The sequence below is a fragment of the Octopus bimaculoides genome, chromosome 26, assembly GCF_046866305.1.
Source record: "Octopus bimaculoides isolate indiv1 chromosome 26, ASM4686630v1, whole genome shotgun sequence".
Classification (NCBI taxonomy): Eukaryota; Metazoa; Mollusca; class Cephalopoda; order Octopoda; family Octopodidae; genus Octopus; species Octopus bimaculoides.
This window is the reverse complement of record NC_142953.1, coordinates 26,672,772-26,696,968: the sequence shown is the minus strand read 5'-3', so window position 1 is coordinate 26,696,968 and position 24,197 is coordinate 26,672,772. Positions and strand designations below refer to the sequence as shown.

The window sequence follows — 24,197 nt, the reverse complement described above, 5'->3', positions numbered from 1 at the left end:
TCCAGGAGGGCATATTTCTCTCTCATCTGTTTGAAGAAAAATTCATGTAAAAAGTAGGCGCAGGATGGGCTGTTTGGTAAGAAGCTTGCTTCCCAACCACATGGTTCCAGGTTCGGTCCCACTGCATGGCACCTTGGGCAAGTGCTTTCTACTATAGCCTTGGGCTCACCAAAGCCTTGTGAGTGGATTTGGTAGACGGAAACTGGAAGAAGCCTGTCGTATGTATGTATTTGTATGTCTGTGTTTGTCCCCCCAGCATCGCTTGACAACCGATGCTGGTGTGTTTACGTCCCCGTAACTTACTTGTTTGGCAAAAGAGACCGATTTGCTTGACTAAAGGCAGTGCTCCAGCATGGCCACAGTTACATGACTGAAACAAATAAAAGAATAAGTTTAGGTATGGCTGTGATTAAGAAGCTTGCTTTGCAACCACAAGGTTTCACGTTCAATCCCACTGCACAGCACCTTGAGTAAGTGTTTTCTATTATAATCCTAGGTTGACTGATGCCATGTGAATGAATATGGTGGATGGAAACTTTGTGGAAGCCCACATGACAACTGATGTTGGTTTGTTTACATCCCTATAGTTTAATGGTTTGGCAAAAAAGACAGAATAAGTACCAGACTTAAAAAAAAAAAGTGCTGGGGTTGATTTGTTTGGCTAAAACCTCTTAAGGTGGTGCCCCAGCATGACCACAGTCCAATGACTAAAGTAGATAAAAGATAAGTGCTGGTTCTGTGGAGGTTGTTGATCTATTTTTTTGTATGGTTGTTTTGCTTCCATCATAAATTAAGGAACCCCCATGCTTTCCATTTTCTGCAACAATCCATCTTTTATTCCTTACCTATATGTGCATGCATGCATGCACACACACACACACACACACACACACACACACACACACACACACAAACATACGCACGCACGCACACACACACACACACACCTGCATAAATTAGTAATATATATTGAGCATGCATGTGTTCGCATAGTCACGTACATTCATTCACTTTCTCTTATACACATGTACATACACTCATGCATATATGCACACACATGATGTATACATGCTCTCTCTCTCACACATACACACACACACACACACACACACACACACACACACACACACACACACACACATGCTCCTGCATCACTGATATTGAATTAATCCTCCTCTATCTTTTGGGTTATTTCAATAACTTATTAATTTTCTTCGTTAAGTTAGCTACTTTGTTCTCCTAATTACTCTAAACCCACGCCAAGTGGATATTACACTAAGATCAGACATGTTAATCCAATTAACTGCTTACTGACCAATTAGTGGTAATTAGACAAGCTTTCGAGGCCAATTTTCTCTCTTGTCACTCGGAGAATCGTGTACTTGTTAAATTAGATGTTGAGGCATCATTGTTTCAAGTTCAAATACTGGTGATGGCAGCTGATGACACATTGTACTTTTAGAAATAGTAATTTGAGTATCAGTAATTAACAAGGGTTCATTTAACTAACTGTCCACTCTTTTGATTCTAATTTGGTTTTTATGTCTCAGAAATGAAAAACAGTCCAGCACCTAGGTATTAATAGATGTATTGTACAGTACCCGGCTATTAGTATGGCAGTACAGTACCCCTAGCTGTTAGTATGACAATCAACACCCCTAGCTGTTAGCATGACTATAGTACTTGTTACAAAGGGAGATGATTCATGTTCTGTTTCCCCCCCCTCCCATTGCCAACATTCTGGAATAGTCACTGGAGGTCACCATTGTTCCTGACATGGCTGCATGATTGAGAAGTTTCTTTTGCAATTACGTGTGGGTTGGGTTTTATCTCACTGTGAGAGCAGAAACTGAACCATATGGTTATGAAACTTTGAACTGACCAATATCTTGCGAAAGAAGTTTGTTTTATGGAAACTGAATGGAAGCCCATTGTGTGTGCACATGCGTGAGTGCTTGAGTGTGTGTGTGTGTATATATGCACAGGAAATGAAATCTTCTTCCATGCAAGTAGACATCCTCATCATCATTCAATTTCCCCTTTTCTTTGCTCATATGGGACAGACAGAATTTGCTGAAGTGAATCTTGAACAGCTGGATACCCAACCTGTCACCAACCCTCACCTGTTTCCATGTAAGATAATATTTTCCCATGACTGGACATGTTCTTGGAAGATTGGAAGTGAAGGCCACCACTTCCAAGTCAGTGATATTTGCTTACAATTCTTTGTACAAATATATAAAAAAAAATAAACAAAACAAAAAAAATGAAGTTGAAAATGTACTTGAAGTTCTTTAATTTTTCTATATTTTCTCATCTGCTTCTGTGAATAATTCCTTATATGGAAAGGTAATTATTATCATCACAATTTGCCCAAAGTTGTTTCTACAGTTTTACAACTTTATATTAAGTCATTTTTTTTTTTAGCAAAGGGTTCAGTTATATAATTTTTACAAAATTCCAAAATATCGTCTTATATTTCATGAAAATTAGAATTTTGGTAGTTGTGGTGGGGGTTAATTTTAGTCCCTTTTTTTCTTTGATAAAATTTTTATAGGCAAGGGATGGGCAGGTGGTTTTCAGCAAGTATCTTCAATTATATCCCTGGGCTGACCAGTGTCTTGTGAGTAAATTTGGTAGGTGGAAACTGTCGAAGTTTGCTGTGTGTGTGTGTATTCAGTTACTTCAGTAATGTAACTACACATGTGCCTTTAGCGTTTTCTTTTCCATGTGTGTGTGTGTGTGTGTGTGCGTATATCTCTGTTTGTCCCCACTCCCCCACTGCTTAACAACCAGTGACTGTTTGTGTTTCTGTAACTTAACGCTTCAGCAAAAGAAGCTGATAGAATAAGTACCAGACTTTAAAAAAAGAAAAAAAAAAAAAACTACTGGTGTCAATTTGTTGGATTGATTCATGCCCCAGCATGGCCACAGTCCATTAACTGAAACAAGTAAAAGAATAAAAGAGGTAAAAAAATTTACATCGCTTATGTTGATAGTTTTTTTTCTTTTTTTCTTTCTGAGTTTGACAGATTAATTTCTCTTTGGCACCTCACATTTGGTTTATATAACTGACTGACCTGATTTCTGTTGAACAGATTAAAAAAACAAAAAACCTCTTTTACAGTTCCGGTCCATTCTATTAGTGGTTCTGAAATTGATACAAGTTTTCTTCCTCTTTTTAACTAAAAATTTACAAAATATTCATCTGGTTTCTCTAACAACTTTGTTCATTTCTGGATCCAGTTTCTGGCTTATTTCTGGGTCTAGTCGGTTCCGGCTGGTCCTGCCTGAAATTGTCTTTTGGTTCAAATAGTTTCCACTTGTTTGTATGAATCAGTTTCCTTAATTGCGAGAAAAATTCTGTTGAGAAGAAGGGATTCTATTTCTTGTGATAAAGCTGATTCTTTGTGAAAAAATCTTGCAGAATCAATGCCATTGTTCTTGTAACCTTGGCAACTTTTAAGTTTGCCTGTACCAGAAAGAGAAGAACGGAAGGAAAAACAAGGCAGAAGCTTTCTACCAATATCCTGGAATATTCATACAAATATTGGAAGAATTATTGTAATATTATTCATTAACAGAACAAGATTGAGAAATAGTTGACACATGTGACATAGAATAATGTTAGACACATCTAACAATATTTTTTTGCTTTGTTCCCCAACTCTTTTTCTGTTTTACGACATACTTGGTGGATTCAATAATACCAGTGGCTTGGAAAAAGCACCCCAATACCTTGTAAAGTGGTTGGCATTAGGAAGGTTGTCTGGCTGTACAGTTGAAGGTTGTCTGGCTGTACATGTCCAAGTTGACACTGGAGCCTAATGTGGCCCTGCGGCTCACTGGGTCCTGTCAATCTGTCTAACCCATACCAGCATGATAAATGGATGTTAAGTGATGATTAGGTCTGTTTGAAGGTCTAAAATTATAGTTAGACAATTCTGCCTGTGGGAGTGGAGGTCACAGTAATATGAGTCTGTCTGAGATGTATAATGAGGTTATGTATGATGGGGCAGTCTAAATATAATTATTGTAGAAAATACAAAAGTACAGAGGAAATAGCTTTTCTTTCAAGCACATTAAAGACATGTCTGTTGAGTTTAATCTTTTTTATTTCTGATGTTTCATGATTCCTCTGTTTACTTTGGAATAATAGCAATACTTAGTCTGGTTGTTTTGAGACCTTCCCAATCTTCCCTGTATGTCCATTTATCTGTCTGTCTGTCTATCTCTGTCTGTCTATCTCTGTCTGTCTATCTCTGTCTCTATATCACTGTATCTGTCTGTCTGTCTCTCTGTTGTGAAAGTACTGTTTTCACTTGTGTATTATCGTACTGTGTGTATGTATCTCACTGTATTTCTGTCTGTGTGTCATTGTATCTCAATATTTTTTTGAAGCGATTGGCCCCTAGTGAGCCCAGTCTCATTAACTTTCCTTCTTTCCTAAACCCTAACGCTGTTTACATATTCCTTGTTTATATTTTCAGATAATTCAGAACCAGACAGTGAAGTATGAAATAATCCCACACTCTCCATTATCCAAGCATAGATTAAGTAAGTAATCCAAACATGTTCATTTTTGAGTGGTGGTCATGATGTAACGGAAGTGTGTTGATTGTGCCTGCTGGAGTGACAGTTGGAGGAAGGAAACAAGTGATGGTGGGAGGACAAGGATTTACTACAAAGACAGTAGGCCATTTAGTGCGATCTTTGTAGGTGCTGGTCAGATGTAGGAAGAATGACCGGCTTGTGTGGTGGGGTGGAGGTGTCTCTTTTACTCTTACTTGTTTCAGTCTTTTGACTGTGGCCATGCTGGAGCACCGCCTTTAGTCAAGCAAATCGACCCCAGGACTTATTCTTTGTAAGCCTAGTACTTATTCTATCGGTCTCTTTTGCCGAACCGCTAAGTTACGGTGACATAAACACACCGGCATCGGTTGTGAAGCGATGTTGAGGGGACAAACACAGACACACAAACACATACACATATACACATATGTATACATATATACGACGGGCTTCTTTCAGTTTCCGTCTACCAAATCCACTCACAAGGCTTTGGTCGGCCCGAGGCTATAATAGAAGACACTTGCCCAAGATGCCACGCAGTGGGACTGAACCTGGGACCATGTGGTTGGTAAGCAAGCTTGTTTCTAAGATGTTGAATTTGAATTTTTTTGCATATATTCTGCTCTGTAGATGGCTAAATCAGTGATCAGTCCTGTAGAGCCACTGTCCAGGTAGATGGCAGTGGTTAAATCACCAGTACTTTTAACCCCTTTAATTATAAAATTAAATTTCATGGTTACTCCAGTAATAATGTTAAATATCTACCAAAAAAAGTAGAATTGGTATTTTCTGCAAATCACTTTACTTAAATAAACTTGACATGTTTCAATAGAAAATTGTTCCAAACATGACCTTCTTCAATGAAATTTTGAGTGGATGTATCTGGATTTCTGCAGTTATGGTGTTAAATATCTGCTGGAAAAATATTTTCTGCAAGTCATATTGCTTTAATAAACTTGACAGGTCTCAACAGAAAATTGCTTCAAACATGACGTTCCTCAACAAAAAAATAGATTGACATATAAAACTACTTTCTGTAGTTAAGGATAATGAAATTTCAAGTGATTAGATCTGATTTCTGCTATAAAAATGTTAACCATTTAACTGCAAAATTAAGTTTCATGGTTATTTGAGTAATGATTCTAAGAAAAAAACGCAAAAGCTATTTTCTGCAAGTCATGTTGCCTCAATAAACTTGACATGTCTCAACAGAAATTTGTTCCAAACATGACATTCCTCAACAAAAGAAATAGCTTAGTATTTAAAACTGCTTTCTGCAGTAAAATGGTTGATGTCCAGTTAAGCAACTTAACTTTGTAGCCTGGTTTTCATTCCTTGGTGTAGCTATTTAACTTCACCACCCACATTACTAATGCCAATGGGGAAAAGGATGATTGCCACATATTCCCAGTTTGCATCATGTTTTGATCCAATTTGTCTGTGTCTAATGCCAACATGGGTGCTGGCAAGAAATGTTTCTGGTCATTAGCAGAAACATTGGGTTGTCCTGCTCTATGTGTGTTGTCCCAAGGCAGAGAAATGGTCAATTGAAGAATCATGTAATTGATCATCTAGTCATGACCTTCTCAGCTTAGTAGTAAGAAGAAAGAGAGACATGTATTGTCCTTTTATGTTTAGGACTGCAATCATCAAATCAATTCATATTAAAGACAGTCGGGCATTTGTCCAGGGAGTGATAGGATTAACTTCATAGAGGTTTTGTCTTGCCTAGTTTGAACTATTATTGATGGAGAAACAGTTAGACAACAGCTTAAAGAGGTTCTGGCATGATTAAGTGGTTAAGCAAATTCACTTTGCAGTCTTGTGGTTTCAGGTTCAATTTCACCGTGTGATACTTTGAAGAAATGTCTTTTACTATAGTTACAGACTAACCAATGACTTGTGAGTGAATTTGGTAGACAGAAACTTTGTGGAAACTCTTTGTATACATTATTAACCACATAGAATTAACATATATGCTTTGTGTTTTTTTCCGGTGGCTACAATAGCGTGGTGGAGTATATCCACTCTTAAAGCATTGGTTGTTAAAACACCTCAGTCGTGGACAGGTGAGGTAACTCACCTTCAATCCCATTTGGGAGTGATGGTCACCAATGTTTTGCCATTTTTGTGGCTTGTCAACATCACGTACCCACCAGGATTGAGGGCAAGTCACTTAGCTAGTCCATGACCAGTGTCCATCACTTCCAAGTGGGATGGAAGGTGAGTTACCTCATCTGTCCATGACTCAGATGTTTTAACATCCGATGTTCTGAGAGCGTATATACTCCACCACTATAATATACTATTGTAGCCACCGGAAATACACAAAACATATACGTTGAGTATATGTGGTTAATAATGTTTATTATGCTAGAGCTGCTTTTACTTCATATATATATATATATATATATATATATATATATATATATATATATATATATATATAAATAAATGATAGATCGCTCACCATGACATTCAAATTTTTTTTCTCCATGTTTTTCTCCTTGTTTTCTCCTTATTCTTTCTGTTGAAGAGCGTAGCTTGAAACGTTAAAGACTTTCTCTATTCCCGAGCATTAAACTAATACATCCTTTTGTTGTTTACACCACCTGTCCTCGTCTGTTGTTTTTTTTCGTAAATTCTTGCATATATATATATATGTGTATGTATATATATATATGTGTATATATATAAAAGATTAAGATTCAAGTGAACCAGGTACTTAAATGATAAGGCACTGGGTCAGGTCAAAATCAAAATGCATTCACAAATTCATTCTATAACCAGCAAGGCTCGTAGAATCTTGAAGGTGCATATGCTGTTGATTTTTGAATGTTTTTAGATGTTGAAAACGGTTTTGTCTAATGATGTAATGTCTCCATTAATCAATTGAAAATTCATTGGAAACAGCTGTAGTGAATTGACAACTCATCCATCTATTGTTATTCGCATACACATACAGGCTTGCATTTGTCCTTTTGCTGCTGCTTGACAACAGTGTTGGTTTGTTTGTATCCCCACAGATTAAAGGTTCGGCAGAAGAGACTGTTAGAATAAACGCCGGACACTAAAAAGCAAAAATAAGTGCTGGGGTACATTAGTCGATTCTTTCATCTAAGCCCTTTCAAGAATAGTGCCCCAGCATGACCACAGCTTAGTAACTGAAACAAACAAAAACGAATAAAAAACAATAAGCAAATGAACAAATAAACTAAATAGAATTGTAATAGATTGGCTCAGTGGACATTGAGGAGGTGGTGGTGGTGGTGGTGGTGGTAGTGATGGCGGTGGTGATGGCGGTAATAAACTAAATTTGAAACTATTATAAAAAAGACTGGACTGAGAGTTTATAAATGTTCTGCTGACATCTCAAGTGGATGTCTAAAAGTGGGAGCCTAAGATAAGAATATTGCACTTGAGTCATTTCAAGTGCCTCATAATACAGGGATATCTTTTGTTATAACCTGAATTACCATATTCCTGAAATTGTAATTTATTATATGTATGTATTTTGTTTCTTTATTCCTAATTTAACTGGTTTTGTTCTGATATTTCGTTTAGATCAGGGATTCCCAACCTTATTTTGCTTGTGGATCCCATATATGCATGTGTAAATTTTTGAAATAAAATATTTGTTTGTAGGTTAGTAAAAACAAACAATGAAAGAATTTTGTTACATTCATAACATAAATTCCAAATTCAAATCTTGAAAATTTCAATAAATACAGGTATCTCTCCTAGTAAACAGAATTTATATATGGACCCACAAATTACAATTTTTTACTTGTGGTTCCCAGTTAGGAACCCCTGGTTTAGATCATCATCACCATTGTTTAATGTCTACTGAAGCCAATTAAAAAAAAAAAAAGAAAATTAATTTTGATTTTAATGGTTACCGGATGCTCTTCTTGTTGCCAATTCTTGCTTATTGTTTCCAATTGGGAAAATATTTCTCTATGACCGGACATGTTTTTCAAGTGAGATTGGAAACAAAGAATACCACTTGTATGATGGAGTCACTCATTTACACAAGTGATGTCAAGCCAAGGAGACATAAATATATTTGCCATTGTCATCGTCCACTTATCCATGCTTGCATGTATCAGATGGAATTTGTTGAGATGGAATTTTTACAGATGGATGCCCTCCCTGTTGCCTACCCTCATCTGTTTCCAAGTGAAGTGATATTTCAATGGTGCTGGTACCACATAAAAAGTACCCAGTACACTCTGTAGAGTTGTTGGCATTAGGAAGGGCATCCAGCTGCAGAAACCATGCTAAAATAGACTGAAAGCTGGTACAGCTCCTGCCCTTACCAGCTTTTGCCAAACCGTTCAACCCATGCCAGCATGGAGAACCAACTTTAAATGATGACAATGATGTAAGGTACAGTATTGGGTGTGTGGCAAGAATTTCGCTTTCTAACCATGTAGTTCTAGGTTCAGTCCCACTGTGTGACACCTTGGGCAAATGTTTTCTATTATAACCACAGGTTGATCACGGCCTTGTGCGTGGATTTGGTAGATGGAAACTAAAAGAAAATCATCATATATATATATATATATATATATATATATATATAATGGCCATCCACTCACGACCAAGGGAGACCATTACTGACCTTCAGGAACATTGTGCTCTCTAAGACTAACTTATATTTTGCATTTGTGGCTCCATTGGTGGCTAATGAGCCCTGCTCTTGACAAGCATACATGTATATATATAGTTGAACATATAGAGTCTGTTAGAGCTGTGTTTAGAATAGCCAAGCATGTGGATCATGATATTGGGTAAGGGTTCCATAGGCTGCGTATTCCGTCATTGGAGAGAGAGAGAAGTCAAAGAGATGTTAAAATGAAGAAATATCCCCAATTGAGGACATTAGTATATTCCAGTTTGTTAAAAATGAAGGAAGGATCAGAGTAAAATAGGTATGTGTTACACCAGGAGTGGGGAAACCCCCACCCACGGGTGCAATTGCACCTGCAAGCCCATTTTATTGCACCCACAGGCTGTTATACTCGTATTTACAAAATTTAATAAATTTTTCAATCATAAAATTTATACAATATTCCTATGCGTATTTGTGACATAGATTGTGTTTCCACTATGACTTAAAACAGTTTGACTTGAGCAGAAAATCTTCCTGTAATTATTATGTGAATGGTAATTTTGTTTTCACTATAAAACACTTATTGCTAGGTTTGTACCACTCCCTTGAGACCCAACTACACTCTAGCTGAAAAAGAGAGAAGACCTCATAAGTAATATAAACATCCTCAATTCAGTTGGCAGCATTAATGAAGATGTTACACATTAATTGCATGTCTTAAACTTACCTTTATTAATGTATATCAAATTATACATAGATATATCTGCCTGAGGACCTTTTTCTTTGGAAAGTTTTGCCTGCTGCACTAAAAAGTTTCCCTACCCCAGTTCTATGATTAAATACCTAATAGAGTTACAGATAAGATTCCATTAACAGTTTCAAATGAGAATGTTTGATGATGATTAATGGCAAGGAATAATGGAAGATACTAGTTTCCTTTTTGAATTGAGAGTGAATGAGAGTGAAGGAAAGACAGAAGGGTAGATGCACTAGAATAGATATAGCCGAGTTGGTTATATAGTGAGGGCAAGTCTGTCGAAAGAGGTTAGGGGTTGTATACAGGTAGATACAGGAACGAGGAATAGAAGATGTCAGATGCTTTCATCCTCCAGCTGACCACTGGTCCTGGCCAGAGTTCTAACTTGGCAAGAGTGGGAGGGGTGGGGCTAGGAGGGTAATAAAGTGGTTGTGAAAGATAATGAAGATCTTGAATTGCAGTGAGTGTGATACTACTAGAGGTAAGGGGAGATTTAGGGCTCGCCATTATAATGGGGCTAGAAATAGATGCCCTTAATATTAATGAAAATTGAAAAAATTTGTAGTGGTAATGAAGGTGTAAACTCATTGGGAATAAAAGAATAATAAAAAGAAAAATTAGATGACAAATAAAAATAAGACTTTTATTTCTTAAGTTTAAGTAGAGTGAAATTATTAGGCCCATGGATGAAGGAAATATAGTGATAATGGACAATGGAAAATAGATATATGTGTGTGTTTTCCCCACCACTGTTTAATAACTGGTGTTGGTGTGTTTATGTCCCCATAACTTAGTAGTTTGGCAAAAGAGACCAATAGAATAAGTATCATGTTTAAAAAGCAAAAATAAGTACTGGGGTTGATTTTGTTCTACTAAAATTCCTTAAGGCATGGCAGCAAAAAGTGTGTACACACACAGCAGGCTTCCACATAGTTTCTGTGCACCAAATTTACAAGTCGGTAGTCAGCTGAAGGCTATAGTAGAAGACCCTTGTTCAAAGTAGAGCGCAGTGGGATTCAACCTGAAACGCTGTGGTTGCAAAGCGAGTTTTCTAACCACATGGATGTAGACTGCGCCTGTAGTTTACTCTTTTACTTGTTTCAGTCATTTGACTGTGGCCATGCTGGAGCACCACCTTTAGTCGAGAAAATCGACCCCAGGACTTATTCTTTGTAAGCCTAGTACTTATTCTATCAGTCTCTTTTTGCCGAACTGCTAAGTTACGGGGACCTAAACACACCAGCATCGGTTGTCAAGCGATGGTGGGGGGACAAACACAGACACAAACACACATACACACATATATATATACATATATACAACGGGCTTCTTTCAGTTTCCGTCTACAAAATCTGCTCACAAGGCTTTGGTTGGCCCAAGGTGCCACGCAGTAGGACTGAACCCGGAACCATGTGATTGGTAAGCAAGCTACTTACCACACAGCCACTCCTGTTGTTGTTTTTGAAAGTAAGAGAGCAACAATGTTTTTGAGTTGCGTAGAAGAATGCAGGGTTGTGTGAAACAACATCAACAACAAAAATAACTGATACTGCGTGGATTTCATGGCCTGAACTTTAACCTCACGTTTTAAGATAAATAACAGCAACTGTGTTTGTCCTCAAGAAGAGATTTTGATTTAGTTGTTGACTGTTGTTGTTGGTAGGGCTACACAAGCTGTAGCTGTCTGGAGATTAGAATTTCGTCTACACCAGAATTTACCCAGACCAGCAACATTAATCTCGTCTCTTTATCGTTAACGGAGTCATTATTAAATATGTGTGCATGTGTGTCTATGTCTGTATAAATGTATGTACACACACATATGTATATAGATACATACATACACACATGTGCATTTACATATGGGTGTGTGTGTGTGTATTCATGCACACACACACATAATCATGCATATACACACATATTCTTTATTTCCTGTGTATCCACATCTGTTTAAAATCCCACATAAAAAGGTTTAAAAACTGTTATTTTAAATACTTCAAATTTATCTTAGATTTTCTTATTCATGCTGTATTTTGCACCCGTGTGTGTGTGTGTGTGTGTGTGTGTGTGTGTATGTGTGTGTGTGTGTGTGTGTGTATGTGTGATGGGCTTCCACACATTTTCCGTTTACTAAATCCACTTACAAGTAGTTGGTTGACCTGGTGCTATAATAGAAAATATTTGCCCAAGGTGTCACACAATGGGAACTGAAACTAGAATCTCATGGTTGTCAAGTGAATTTCTTAACCACACAGCTACGCTTAATCGTCTGTATGTGTGTATTTCCCCACAACATTGAAAAGGAACGACATTCATTTACAACAATCACACAATGTCAAAATCGGGAAACACACTCACACATATGTACACACACATACACACGTGCGTGCAATGAAACTGAACGAAGCTTTTGTGTGTGTGTGTGTGCTTCCTTGTCTTAACAGTGCAAAATAGTTACAAATGAATGTTACTCATTTCCAAAATTCTGTGGAAACAAGTCTAGTTATGGGGAAATATTTACCTTGCTTGGAAACAGGCGACGGTTGGTGACAGAAAGGGCATCTGGCTATAGAAAAGCTGCCTCAGCAAATTTTACTTGACTCATGCAAGAGGACCTTGAAATGAAAATAATAATATATATACACACACTCACATACACATAGTTACACATACACACACACATATGTATACACATGCACACGCATAGATTTAAAGGGAGAATAAATCCCAGTAACTCTGCAAGTTTCCACTTCCCTGTTTTGTTTTATATACATGTGTACAGAGAGAGAGAGACAGGGAGAGCAGAATTTATAAATTAACTCATATTTGAAGAGTGACTAGGTGGGGATGGTGATGATCGCAGAAGTTACTTGTGTGTGTGTTGTGCAGCCATATAGCCCCCCCCCCCTTCGTTTCCACCTTCCCTCTCAATGTCTGTCTGTCTGGGGTGGACCCACCAATCCTGCCTGTTTACAACTTTGCATAGAAGGGGAAAAGTGTTTTTTCTTATCTGTGATAAAGGACACAAGGAGCTGGTCTGTATAACCATCTACCTACCTTCCCACCCATTCACCCTGGTACTAGAGGTGGGGGGTGCCGGGGGGGGGGGCAGATAGTATGATGGTGGTGGTGGCGGGGTGGGGGAAGTAATTGATGACATAGATGGTAGCCTTACAAGCAGCAGCAGCTGTGGTGGTGGTGGTGGGGGAAGTAGGCTGTACCACCACACCCACTCCTTTGCTACCACATTCCATTCCACTGAGACTGGGTCTTGGACCACCTCCTTTTATCTCTCTCAAGCCATAGCTTAATCCCCTCCACCCAGCACCTCTACACTCTTACCTCATCTGGCTTTTATAACACCCCCACCTTCCCCAGCCTCCTCCTTTCAATCCCCCCCTCCTTGATCCTCTGCCATAGTTTCCTCCACCCTCTGCTTATCCCCACTCCAGCTGCCACATTTATATTTTGTAAAACCTTGAAGCATTTACTATCAACTCCCATCTTTCTTAAAATTTCACCCAACCAGTAACTATCTCTCTTTTTTCATTTTTCTTTTTGTTTCAAGACAGTAGAGAGAGATTTGGCTGTTCTTCAACAACCACACTTAGATACATCCATGTCTTCTATCTTTTACTTATTTCAGTCATTAGACTATGGCCATGCTGGGGCACCACCTTTAAGAATTTTCAGTTGAATCTATCAACGCCAGTACTTATCCTTTTAAAGCTTGGTACTTCTGTCTCTTTTGCAGAAACACTAAATTAGTTACCGAGGACATAAACACATTGGCACCAGTTGTCAAGCAGTGTATAGGGCGGGGGGATGAGTGGGTACACACACACACATACACTGAGTAATGTCTCGATATACGAGTTAATTTGTCCCCCACCTCCTGGAAGACCACTCGTAAAGCGAAAACTTGTAAAGCAGAGCAATAATTTCCCATAGTAATAATGTTATAAATCATAATTTGTTCCCCCATCCCTGAAAAATATTTTACCTGTAGAATTTATAATACTTGTAAATAAATGGCAATAAAACTACAGCAGAATGTAAAGAATATTTTATATAAAAAGAATGTCAAGATCATTTATAATGAAAAATATTATTATGATAATCGTTTTCTGAATCACTTTCCCTCGCACATGGTCATTTTGTTTGGTTTTAATCAGATCAGTTACAGAGAGGGTCACTGGACAAGTCTTTTGGTGGGTGTCCCTCCCCTGGTTTAGTCCTATAAATGCACATCATCTTTACATTTATGGTTTCCAACAAGTGGTCCCTGGGGTGGACTAAGTTTATGTAGAATCTCTATCACTGACTGATGTTGTCCCTAATATCAAGAGAGTAGGAGGTAGTTTTTTGGAGGGGTATTTGGTTGTTATATTAACACTTAAGCATTCAAATTATTCTGTCAAATGCAACACTTCTCTATTCACATTGTTTTGAATTAATCATGCATTATCTCATAACATCCTGATGTTGATGGTGTGTTTGTGTATTTTTGAAATGGCACTGTAGAGTAGGTGCAACAGGCCAGATTTGGCCAGTTTGAACATAAAGCAGGAAGAACATTTTGGTTGGGTATGGCTGGTTTAAATGCTAAATCTTCTGATTGGTTGATGTTGTAATCCTTATTTTAAGGATAGTAGGGAGAGATTTAGTAGTCCCTTGCCCTAAATATAAGCAGTACAGAACAAAAAAATTACAACTTTGTAAACAGCTGTCAAAGGTTGGTTTGGTGATGGTTGTTGTGACAGGTGACAATGTTTTTTGTTATATATATATATATATATATATATATATATATATATATATATATATGTATATGTATATATGTGTGTGTGTGTGTGTGTGTTAATATACACACACACACACACACACACTGTCACCCTACTTCAACCAGAGTGGGTGTGCTTTTGAAGAATTAGTCATATATATATGTATATGTACTGTACTTCTCACTTTACTGGTGGTGATGGTAATGGGGAGGGTATTACCTGTCCTCAAGGATTACCTAGTAAACCCCTGTCCCCTCCCCCCTCTCTTCCCCCCCAACCTGATTTCACCACATTTCTGATATTGCTGTGTCATCCACATTTGAGTCCAGAGCCATCACCCGTCACTGCATGCTCTCCCCACTTCCTTTCCACAATTACATCTAACACCATCAGTCGCTACCAAAGCCATTTCAACCACCAACACTCCCATCACCACCACTGTAACACACACACACACACACACACACACACACACACACACACACACGCACATAAGTGTATTTATAGTGTTTTATAAACAAGAGTGCATTTTGCACCAAATGCCAAAATGAGAATTTCTCTCATGGTAACTACTGGAGTACAGTTTGTTCCAAAAAAAGCATCTTTGTTTAAGTGGGGATACATACACACACACACATACACACACAGAATAGGCACAGGCGTGGCTGTTGTAAGAAGCTTGCTTCCCGACCACATGGTTCCAGGTTCAGTCCCACTGCATGGCACCATGGACAAGTGTCTTCTACTGTAGCCTTAGGTCAACCAAAGCCTTTTGATTTGGTAAACAAAAACTTAAAGAAGCTTGTCATGTATATATCTTTTCGTTCTTGGACTCCCCAAGCTCGCACGTACTTCTTTGCCCCTCCTGTTCGTGCTTCACAGCGTTCAAGACATACACGCTTCACGTCTGGCTGTACAGCCTTTTGTTTGTTTATTTCACCGTTTCGTTTTCCTGTCTTGTTTTCCGTCCGCCACTACCCTCCACGAAAACAATTTAATTTGTGTTCGTGGGAAGAACCATTTTAACGATGCGTACTGCCTTAATTCTTCGAAACGCTGGAGTTTTAATGGTGGCAGCTGATGAAGGGGATGTTTCTATGTGGCCTGCTTGTTTGTTGCACCTTGTTTACCATTTTGTCCTTGTTCTTTTGCCACGTCATGTACCCAGTTATGTATCTATATGTACATGTAGATGAACGTATATACATACATGTACATCATCATCATCATCATCATCATCATCGTTTAACGTCCGCTTTCCATGCTAGCATGGGTTGGACGATTTGACTGAGGACTGGTGAAACCGGATGGCAACACCAGGCTCCAGTCTAATTTGGCAGAGTTTCTACAGCTGGATGCCCTTCCTAACGCCAACCACTCAGAGAGTGTAGTGGGTGCTTTTACGTGTCACCCGCACATATATATGCATATACTCATATATTTTTTATATATATATATATATATATATATATATATATATATATATATACATATATATATCTATACATATATATCTGTGTGTGTGCTTTTGTGTTTGTACCCCCATCACTGCTTGAGAACCAGTGTTGGTGTGTTTACGTCCCTGTAACTTAGTGGTTTGGCAAAAGAGACTAATAGGATAAGTAGTAGGCTTATGAAGAATAAGTCCTGGGGTTGATTTGTTTGACTAATACTCTTCAAGGCGGTGCTCCAGCATGGCTGCAGTCAAATGACTGAAATGAGTAAAAGAATATATACGTGGTCTGATCAATAAGTATCCGGACTGTTGCCATAGTAACAAACCTAAAGCATGCAGAGTGAAGCCACATGGCACAGATTGACCTCGAGCTCTGCTGTGCATGTGCACTAAATTTTAATATTCTGGCTCACTTCCGCTGTTTACAGCAGTGCTTGGAAGGAAGGCGTGTAGTGTGTGATCATCGCATTGACCATGACAGAGAAAGTTAAGCAGAAAATCTGCATCAAATTTTGCCAAAAGCTTGGCGATACTTACTCAGAGGTCAAAGTTCAAACCACCTAGCTGTGAATAGACACCATGTGTACATACATAGGTAACAGCCAATACAGTAAGAAACGGGAGCACTATTTAATTAACAAATGTTTTGTTAATTTCCAGTGTTAGGTTCAAGTAGGTACATGTGTGTTCAACTTGATGGGAATGTGGGGCTGAACTGCTTCAGTTTTCAACCTCTGACTGCTGACCTTTGACCTGACTTAGATTGTGTCAGAGGTGTTTTTTTTCATATCAGTCTATTCCCTGGTTCTTGGTACGATAGGTGTGCACATGCATGTGTGCATGCACAATATCAACAATCCTTCGTGTAAAAGGTGGTTACCTGTGGTCAAAGTGTTGGATTTACAACCTGGAGAAGAATGGTTCAACTCCCACTACAGTCATTGTGTATTTGTCATTACCTCAGTTCACCCAGCTACCAAGAACATGTACAAGAGAGAGTGAGCAAGAATGACTAGCAACATATCCCAGGACAGCTTGGATAGTACACCAGCTTCCACATTACCTCAGTTCACTGAACTACCAGGAGCATGTATAAGAGAGAGTGAGTGAGAGTGACTAGCAACATATCCAGGGATAAATCTATTACACATTTAAGTCCATGAAACCATTTCTAAGCAGTGTTCTAAATTGTTAACTCTAACTCCTTGTTACTTAGACCTCCCCAGGTTCAGGTAGGTAAGTGTCCATGACTAACAGATGCTCATGGCTGGATTGAGACCCATCAAAGCCCTAAGCATTTAAAAAGGTTTTGGTGTCCCCATAAAAGATTATGTCATTCAAAATATGAACAATAACAAACCATAAAATAAATTTTTATTTTTCAAACAAAACAGTAAGAGGGAAAATAATGTCTATTTTTGTCTACTTCCACTTTATTTATATTTGAAAAGTTTCCTCCTACTTTTTTGAATTGCAAAGTCTTTGATCAGATCCTCAAAATTAATCTTCGGTAACACATCTGCATTCATAATTAGCAGAGATAAAGGCATCCCGAATATTATTTTAGCAGGTTTAAAGTAATTTCTTTTGTGCTGTAAACCATTTACCATTTCTTTGGCACCCCCTCCTTCCCTTGATGTCCTAAGCATGTGCCTATTTTGTTTAATGGTTAATCCAGCGCTGTAGATGCTAACTCCCTAATTTATTGTTGCAGGTATGCTGAAACGAAAGACCTTAGTATTGGATCTTGATGAAACTTTAATCCACTCCCACCATGATGGAGTTTTACGTCAAACAGTGAAACCAGGGACTCCACCAGACTTTGTATTAAAGGTAAGTGGCATTAAGTAAAGGTAATTGCTTAACTTGTCATTATACCTGCACACCACACACACATACATACACTTTTAATTGGCTCTTGAATCACTTACTGCTTATTAAAAATTATATATATATATTTATTTATATATATATATAGAGAGAGAGAGAGAGAGAAGAGAGAGAGAGAGAGAGAGAGAGAGAGAGAGAGAGAGAGAGAGAGAGAGAGAGAGAGAGAGAGAGAGAGAGAGAGTGTTAAATAATGAGGGTAGAAATTAATATTAATTAAATTAATATCAATTTAAACCAGTGGCCTAGCATATTTTAAAAAATCCAAAGATTCAGAAAAATTATATTACATACAAATAGGAGGAATGACCACTAGGTGGATTCCTAATATGCTAGAGGAAGACTCCATATGGTCTGACCACTAAGAAAAATTGTTCTCAAGAAATTTTAGCAAACACCAGAACGTAAAGCTAGCAAGACAAATGAAAAGATACAAAATTTGGTGATGTATCTTTTCATTTGTCTTGCTCACTTTACGTTCTGGCATTTGCCAAAATTTCTTGAGAACAATTTTTCTTAGTGGTCAGACCATATGGAGTCTTCCTCTAGCATATCAGGAATCCACCTAGTGGTCATTTCTCTTACTTGTATGTATGTATATATATATATATATATATATATATAAATTCAATAATAGGACGAATTCTTTTACAAGAATTTATCAAGTAGCTAGCGTATTGTATAGTTATGCCCTTATATAAATATATATATATAATTTACATCTGTAAAAATGGCTTATTAATGAACACTGTTATTTATAATCTCCTCCCTGATGAGATTGATACATTATTCCACATGATTTTTCCTCCTGGATTAATTTTAATTTTAATGTATCCATTGAAAACATATGTCAGCAATATAAATAATTTAAATAACATCTTGTGCGTTTGTCTCGATTTTCCACTTATATATATATATATATATATATATATATATATATATATATAAAATATATAGTTTTAGGGAAAATAATCAAGTTTCAAGAACTCATCGATGAAAATCCACTATCACATAGAAAAATTAATAATTAAAAGCACAATAAATGAGTATTATTATTATTATTATTATATTATATTTATCTTATGATATTTACTTTACTTTATATTATACTCATTTATTGTGCTTTTAATTGTTAATTTTTCTATATGTGATGGTGGATTTTCATCGATGAGTTCTTGAAACTTGGTTATTTTCCCTAAAACTATATATTTTATATATATTTTATCTATAAAGCTCAATTTAATTTTAATTTTTTATAAATTGATTTTAATTGAGTTTTTACCTGTAATTTTGGATTTTGTCCCTAATATTATTATATATATATATATATATATATATATATAAAGGTCCCTGCCAGTCATGAATGACCATGGGATTGCACCAAGAAAGTTCCCCTCTGAGGCAGAAGTCTGGGCAAGGTGGTTTATGGAAGACCAGCAGTTACCCATGCATCATGCATATCAGCCTCTCCTCTCCACACCACTGATGTTATCCAAGGGAAAGGCAAAGGCTGATACAGCTTTGCACCTGTGACGTCGCAACTCATTTCTACAGCTGAGTGAACTGGAGCAACGTGAAATAGTGTCTTGCTCAAGAACACAACACACAGCCCAGTCCAAGAATCGAACTCACTACCTCATGATTGTGAGCCTGATGTTCTAACCACTGAGCTATGCACCTTCACATACAGATAGACATGCATGTGTGCATGTGTGTGTGTATGTATCCCCCCCCCCCAAGGTGCAGTGAATAAACTGTTGTCTAAATTATGCAGAAATCAAAATAACACTGACATCTCATCTCAACAGATATATTTACCAAAATTACATTAAAATATCTTGAAATAATAAAAAGTAAATTTATTCAATAAAATCACCGTTGGCTTCAACAACGGCCTCCAGACGACTTCGGAATCTCCTGCAACTCTTCAGGACGGTCTCCTTGTTTAAGTTGGCGAATGCTGCCATAATCCTTGCCTCCAGTTCATCTTTGCTGTTACAAGGAGTTTTGTTTGTTTCTCGCTCAACTGCGCCCCACACATAATAATCAAGGGGGTTGCAGTCTGGGGAGTTGGGTGGCCAGATGTTAGGGGTGATGTGGTCGCAGAAATTGTCTGATAGCCATTCCTGGGTTCTCCTGCTTGTGTGGCATGGTGCAGAGTCCTGTTGCCAGACATAGGGTCTTCCAGCAGCCACTCTCTTGACCCAGGGCAGCACTACTTCCTCCAGGCACTTGATGTAGGTCTCCGTGTTGAGTCTGAGGTTGTGTTGGAAGATGAACGGTGGCTTGACGTTGCCATCACTAGTGATCACTCCAAATACTATGATGTTGATTGGATGTTTGATTTTTATCACTCTCGGTACATGTTCGTAGATTGCACTGTCCTCAAATTGACACCCAAACATTCTGAAATGTTTGTATTGGAGCTTCTGACACAAATGTAGTATCCAAATTTCTGGCTAAGTGAATTGTGTCATGGTGCTGTTTTTCTCACAGATAGTGTCCAACTGACCCTACTATACTGTGTAGTTACTGGAGAGATTTGTGCCCAAGACACAAAAAGCCAAAAGAAATGCTGCCAAGCAATTTGTTCAGTGTAATAATGATTCCACCAGCTCACCATATATTTGTGTGTGAATGTTTAGTGGAACAAACATGCGAAATATATATCACAGAGGCGAGGTGGCTGAGTTCCTTTCGAGCGTTGGGCCTCATTGAGGCAAAGTGGCCGAGCTCCATTTGAATGTTGGGCCTCACTGAGGCAGTGACCAAGATCTTTGGCATTATGTCGCGCTTGAGGAGGAGACTCATCGAGCCGAGTGAAATCGCAGTCATGACAGATACTGGTGTCACACAAATGGCACCTGTGCCGGTGTCACATAAAAGCACCCATTACGCTCTTAGAGTGGTTGGCGTTAGGAAGGGCATCCAGCCGTAGAAAGCCATGCCAAATCAGACTGGGTCCTGGCACGGCCTTCCAGCGTACCAGCCCAGTCAAACTTTCCAACCCATGCCATCATGAACAATGGTAGTTAAATGATGATGATGATGATATATGTCAGGCCACTTAGAATAAAGAATTTAGATTATGATGTTTTACAGTCAATAAATTAATCTACCATATTGGATGGCTTATGACTAAATTTTTTTCCTAAAAAAAAAATGTCTCAAAACATCACGCTAGATCTTATATGTAAAGTTGGGCTTTTCATGGACTTCGGTGCACTAAATATGCGCTGCTAAAATTGGGGTGCATCCAATATGCTTATGCATCTCTTACGTCATCAAATGTGTGTATGCATGTGTTTATGTATGTATATATATGTATGTATAAATGTGTGTATGTACTTATACATGTACATATGTGTGTATGCGTGTGTGTATATTTTTAATCTTTTACTTGTTTCGGTCATTAGACTGTGGCCATGCTGGGGCACCCAACGCCTTGTAGTGTATGTATATATTTATATGTACTTGTGTGTATGTAATGTATGTAAATAAGTATTCTTGTAGTGACAATAGAATGTACTGAACTAGTGATTCTGGCGTTACGCACAACATGCACGTCTTTAGTCGGTTCAGCTACAACAACAACAACAACAACAACAACAACAACCATTGCTGTTAACTACATTCGAGTCGACCTCCCTCCCCCACTCCTGTAATAAATACCACAGATCTGTTTACTACTGATTGTAGTTTGGTAAACAACACCCTTCACATACCGACCGACCGACCGACAGCCCAGGCTGATTCTGATGGAGCCACTGAGCCAACCAAAAGTAATTTCTCATCAGTCAAGGTTATCACTGAGAAACAATCATCTTCTTACCGTTCTTCTCAAATAACTGGATTCCTTTTATTCCATTCTCTCTCTCTCTCTCTCTCTCTTTCTCTCTCTTCCTTCCACCTTTGACTCTTACTTGCTCCCCCTTTCACTCTCCCTCTCTTCCTCCCCCGCCATCCCTTATGTCCTTGTTGTTACTAATTATCTGGCAAGATGCCCGCACAGTTCTTACGTAACCTGACATGTCATAAATATGCGAATACCATTGTTACCTCACTTAACATTACCAATGTAGGAAGAGACGTGTGTGTTTGTTCTGTTGCATCACGGCAGATCAGGCAGGGGGTGGTGGCTGTGGGGTTTGCAGTGCAGCATGCTATGGTGAGGCTATTGTGTGGTAACAGGGTGGGTGGAGAGAGAGAGATAAAAAACTATCATATTCGATGCATAAAAGATGCAGGTTTTTCCCCCCCAAAAAAAGAAAAAAAAATGTCCCTAAAAATCACCTCTGGTCCCATAAGCTTTAATGCATGAAAAACTTTTTTCCCCCAAATATGTGCAGCTGAAATTGGGGTGCATTTCATATACTCGTGTGTCTTTTATGCCATCAAATATTTTGTGTGTATGTATGTGTGTGTGTGTGTGTATATATATATATTTATTCATTCAGTAATTATTAGCGATGGAAGCAATATTAAATATCAAAAAGCAATCTTTATATCCAAATAAACATGGATGTCTTGTTAGAACATCGGATGCTGCATTACTAGCCTTGAGAGGTCCTCTCTCATGTTGGCTTTTGATACATAAAAGCACAAACAGAGATAGTGTGCTTTTATGCACCAACACCTATATGAGAGGATCACTCAAGGCTAGTAATGTAGTATTCGGTTTTCTAATAAAACACCCATGTTAAATTAGATATAAAGATTACCACACACACACACACACATTCTTATACCATATTTTATGGTATATCATGCATTTTGTTTTTGAAAAAAATGTCTCAGGAAATCACCCAAGCCTTCCCGTACACTTTAATGCACTCAAATATTTTGTCCCCTGAATATGCTCAACTGAAACTGGGGTCTGTCTAAATATGCCTGGGCGTTTTTTATGCCTTCAAATTCAGTATTTGAGCATTGCTTGATTATTGTTCGTGTTTTTAGCCGTATTCAGTCCAGATCCTTTAAATCTTGTGTAATCAGGGATGTTCTAGTCACAATTGTCCCCTCTTTTATTTCAGACATAGTATATCCAGGACTACATTATCCAATGTAGCCTCCCTACCTTTTTTTTTTTAAAGATTGTAGACTGGAGGTGTAGGCTGTTAGATAAATTTCTCATACATTACATCTATTATGTCTGCCCTGCTCCCATGTTTTTGTACTGCATTACATCCACTTTCTGTCCCCTTATCTTTCTCAGCCATCACATCTATCTAACCCCTGCCATGTCTTTGTCATACTCTGTATCCAACCTCCCCCATTTCTTTGCATTACATTATATCCCCCCCCCCATCTTTGTCATACACCACACCCTACCCTTACTTTGTTATACATCACATCCACCAACCTCCACCTCTGTCATACATTGCGGCCATAAATATATTTCACTGGTAACTTTGTGTGTGTGATGATGGCGTAACTGACCAACGCTTCAAAGTCACTGTCAACAATATTCTTGTTTAAGAATAAACCTGTACTCTAAAAATGTATAGAGTAATCCTTGAGATTAATGTAAAACTGTTTTTAATTATACATGAAAACAAACATTAACTATTATTTATATATGGGTTGTGGCTGGGTGTATAAATGTGTTTATGTGAGCATTGTATGGTGTATGTTCAAACATGAGTGAAATGCAGTCTCTATGTTAGTTTGTGGTGGCCAGGCTTGTTGCCACAGAACTCTACATATGTGGCCTTGTACAAGAACAATGGTCCACTAGAATTACTTGTCTCATCAGTAGTGAGCTGTACAAATGTAATGCGGTGTGTGGACTGCACTGATGCTATGCTGTTGGGATGATCATGTCATTTGTTCTTCCCATGCAGAGACTGGGGGAAAAAATGGATGGCATCTAATATGACAGAATTTTGTGGCATCTCATGGGGATAAAGTGTGGGACTCTGTTCTTTCTACAGCATCTGTGCTGGGTGTCCTTTCTAAACTCTCTCTGTACAATGTACCTGTAATAGTTAGTATCCTGTGTGTCAACTCTGAGGAGTAGTTTAAACAGTCTTTATAAAATGTACCCAGAGTAGCCAGTACCACCCTGTTCTTTGTGTACTATTTGACCAAGGCATTCAGTCTAAACTGTTTCTATTCATTTGTACC

At 38.1% G+C, this 24,197-nt stretch overlaps 1 protein-coding gene across 2 annotated transcripts in view; it reads left to right on the top strand.

Moving 5' to 3' along the window:
• The first annotated feature begins 4,422 nt into the window (after window positions 1-4,422).
• The window catches only part of LOC106878558 (CTD nuclear envelope phosphatase 1A), a 28,345-nt gene continuing 8,570 nt past the window's right edge, over window positions 4,423-24,197 (top strand). For both annotated transcript variants that reach the window (XM_014927802.3, XM_089343038.1), the window contains exons 1-2: window positions 4,423-4,557; window positions 17,899-18,017. In XM_014927802.3, the coding sequence (XP_014783288.2) occupies window positions 17,901-18,017 (117 nt within the window). In that variant the 5' untranslated portion in view covers window positions 4,423-4,557; window positions 17,899-17,900. The remainder of the gene's footprint in view (window positions 4,558-17,898; window positions 18,018-24,197) is intronic.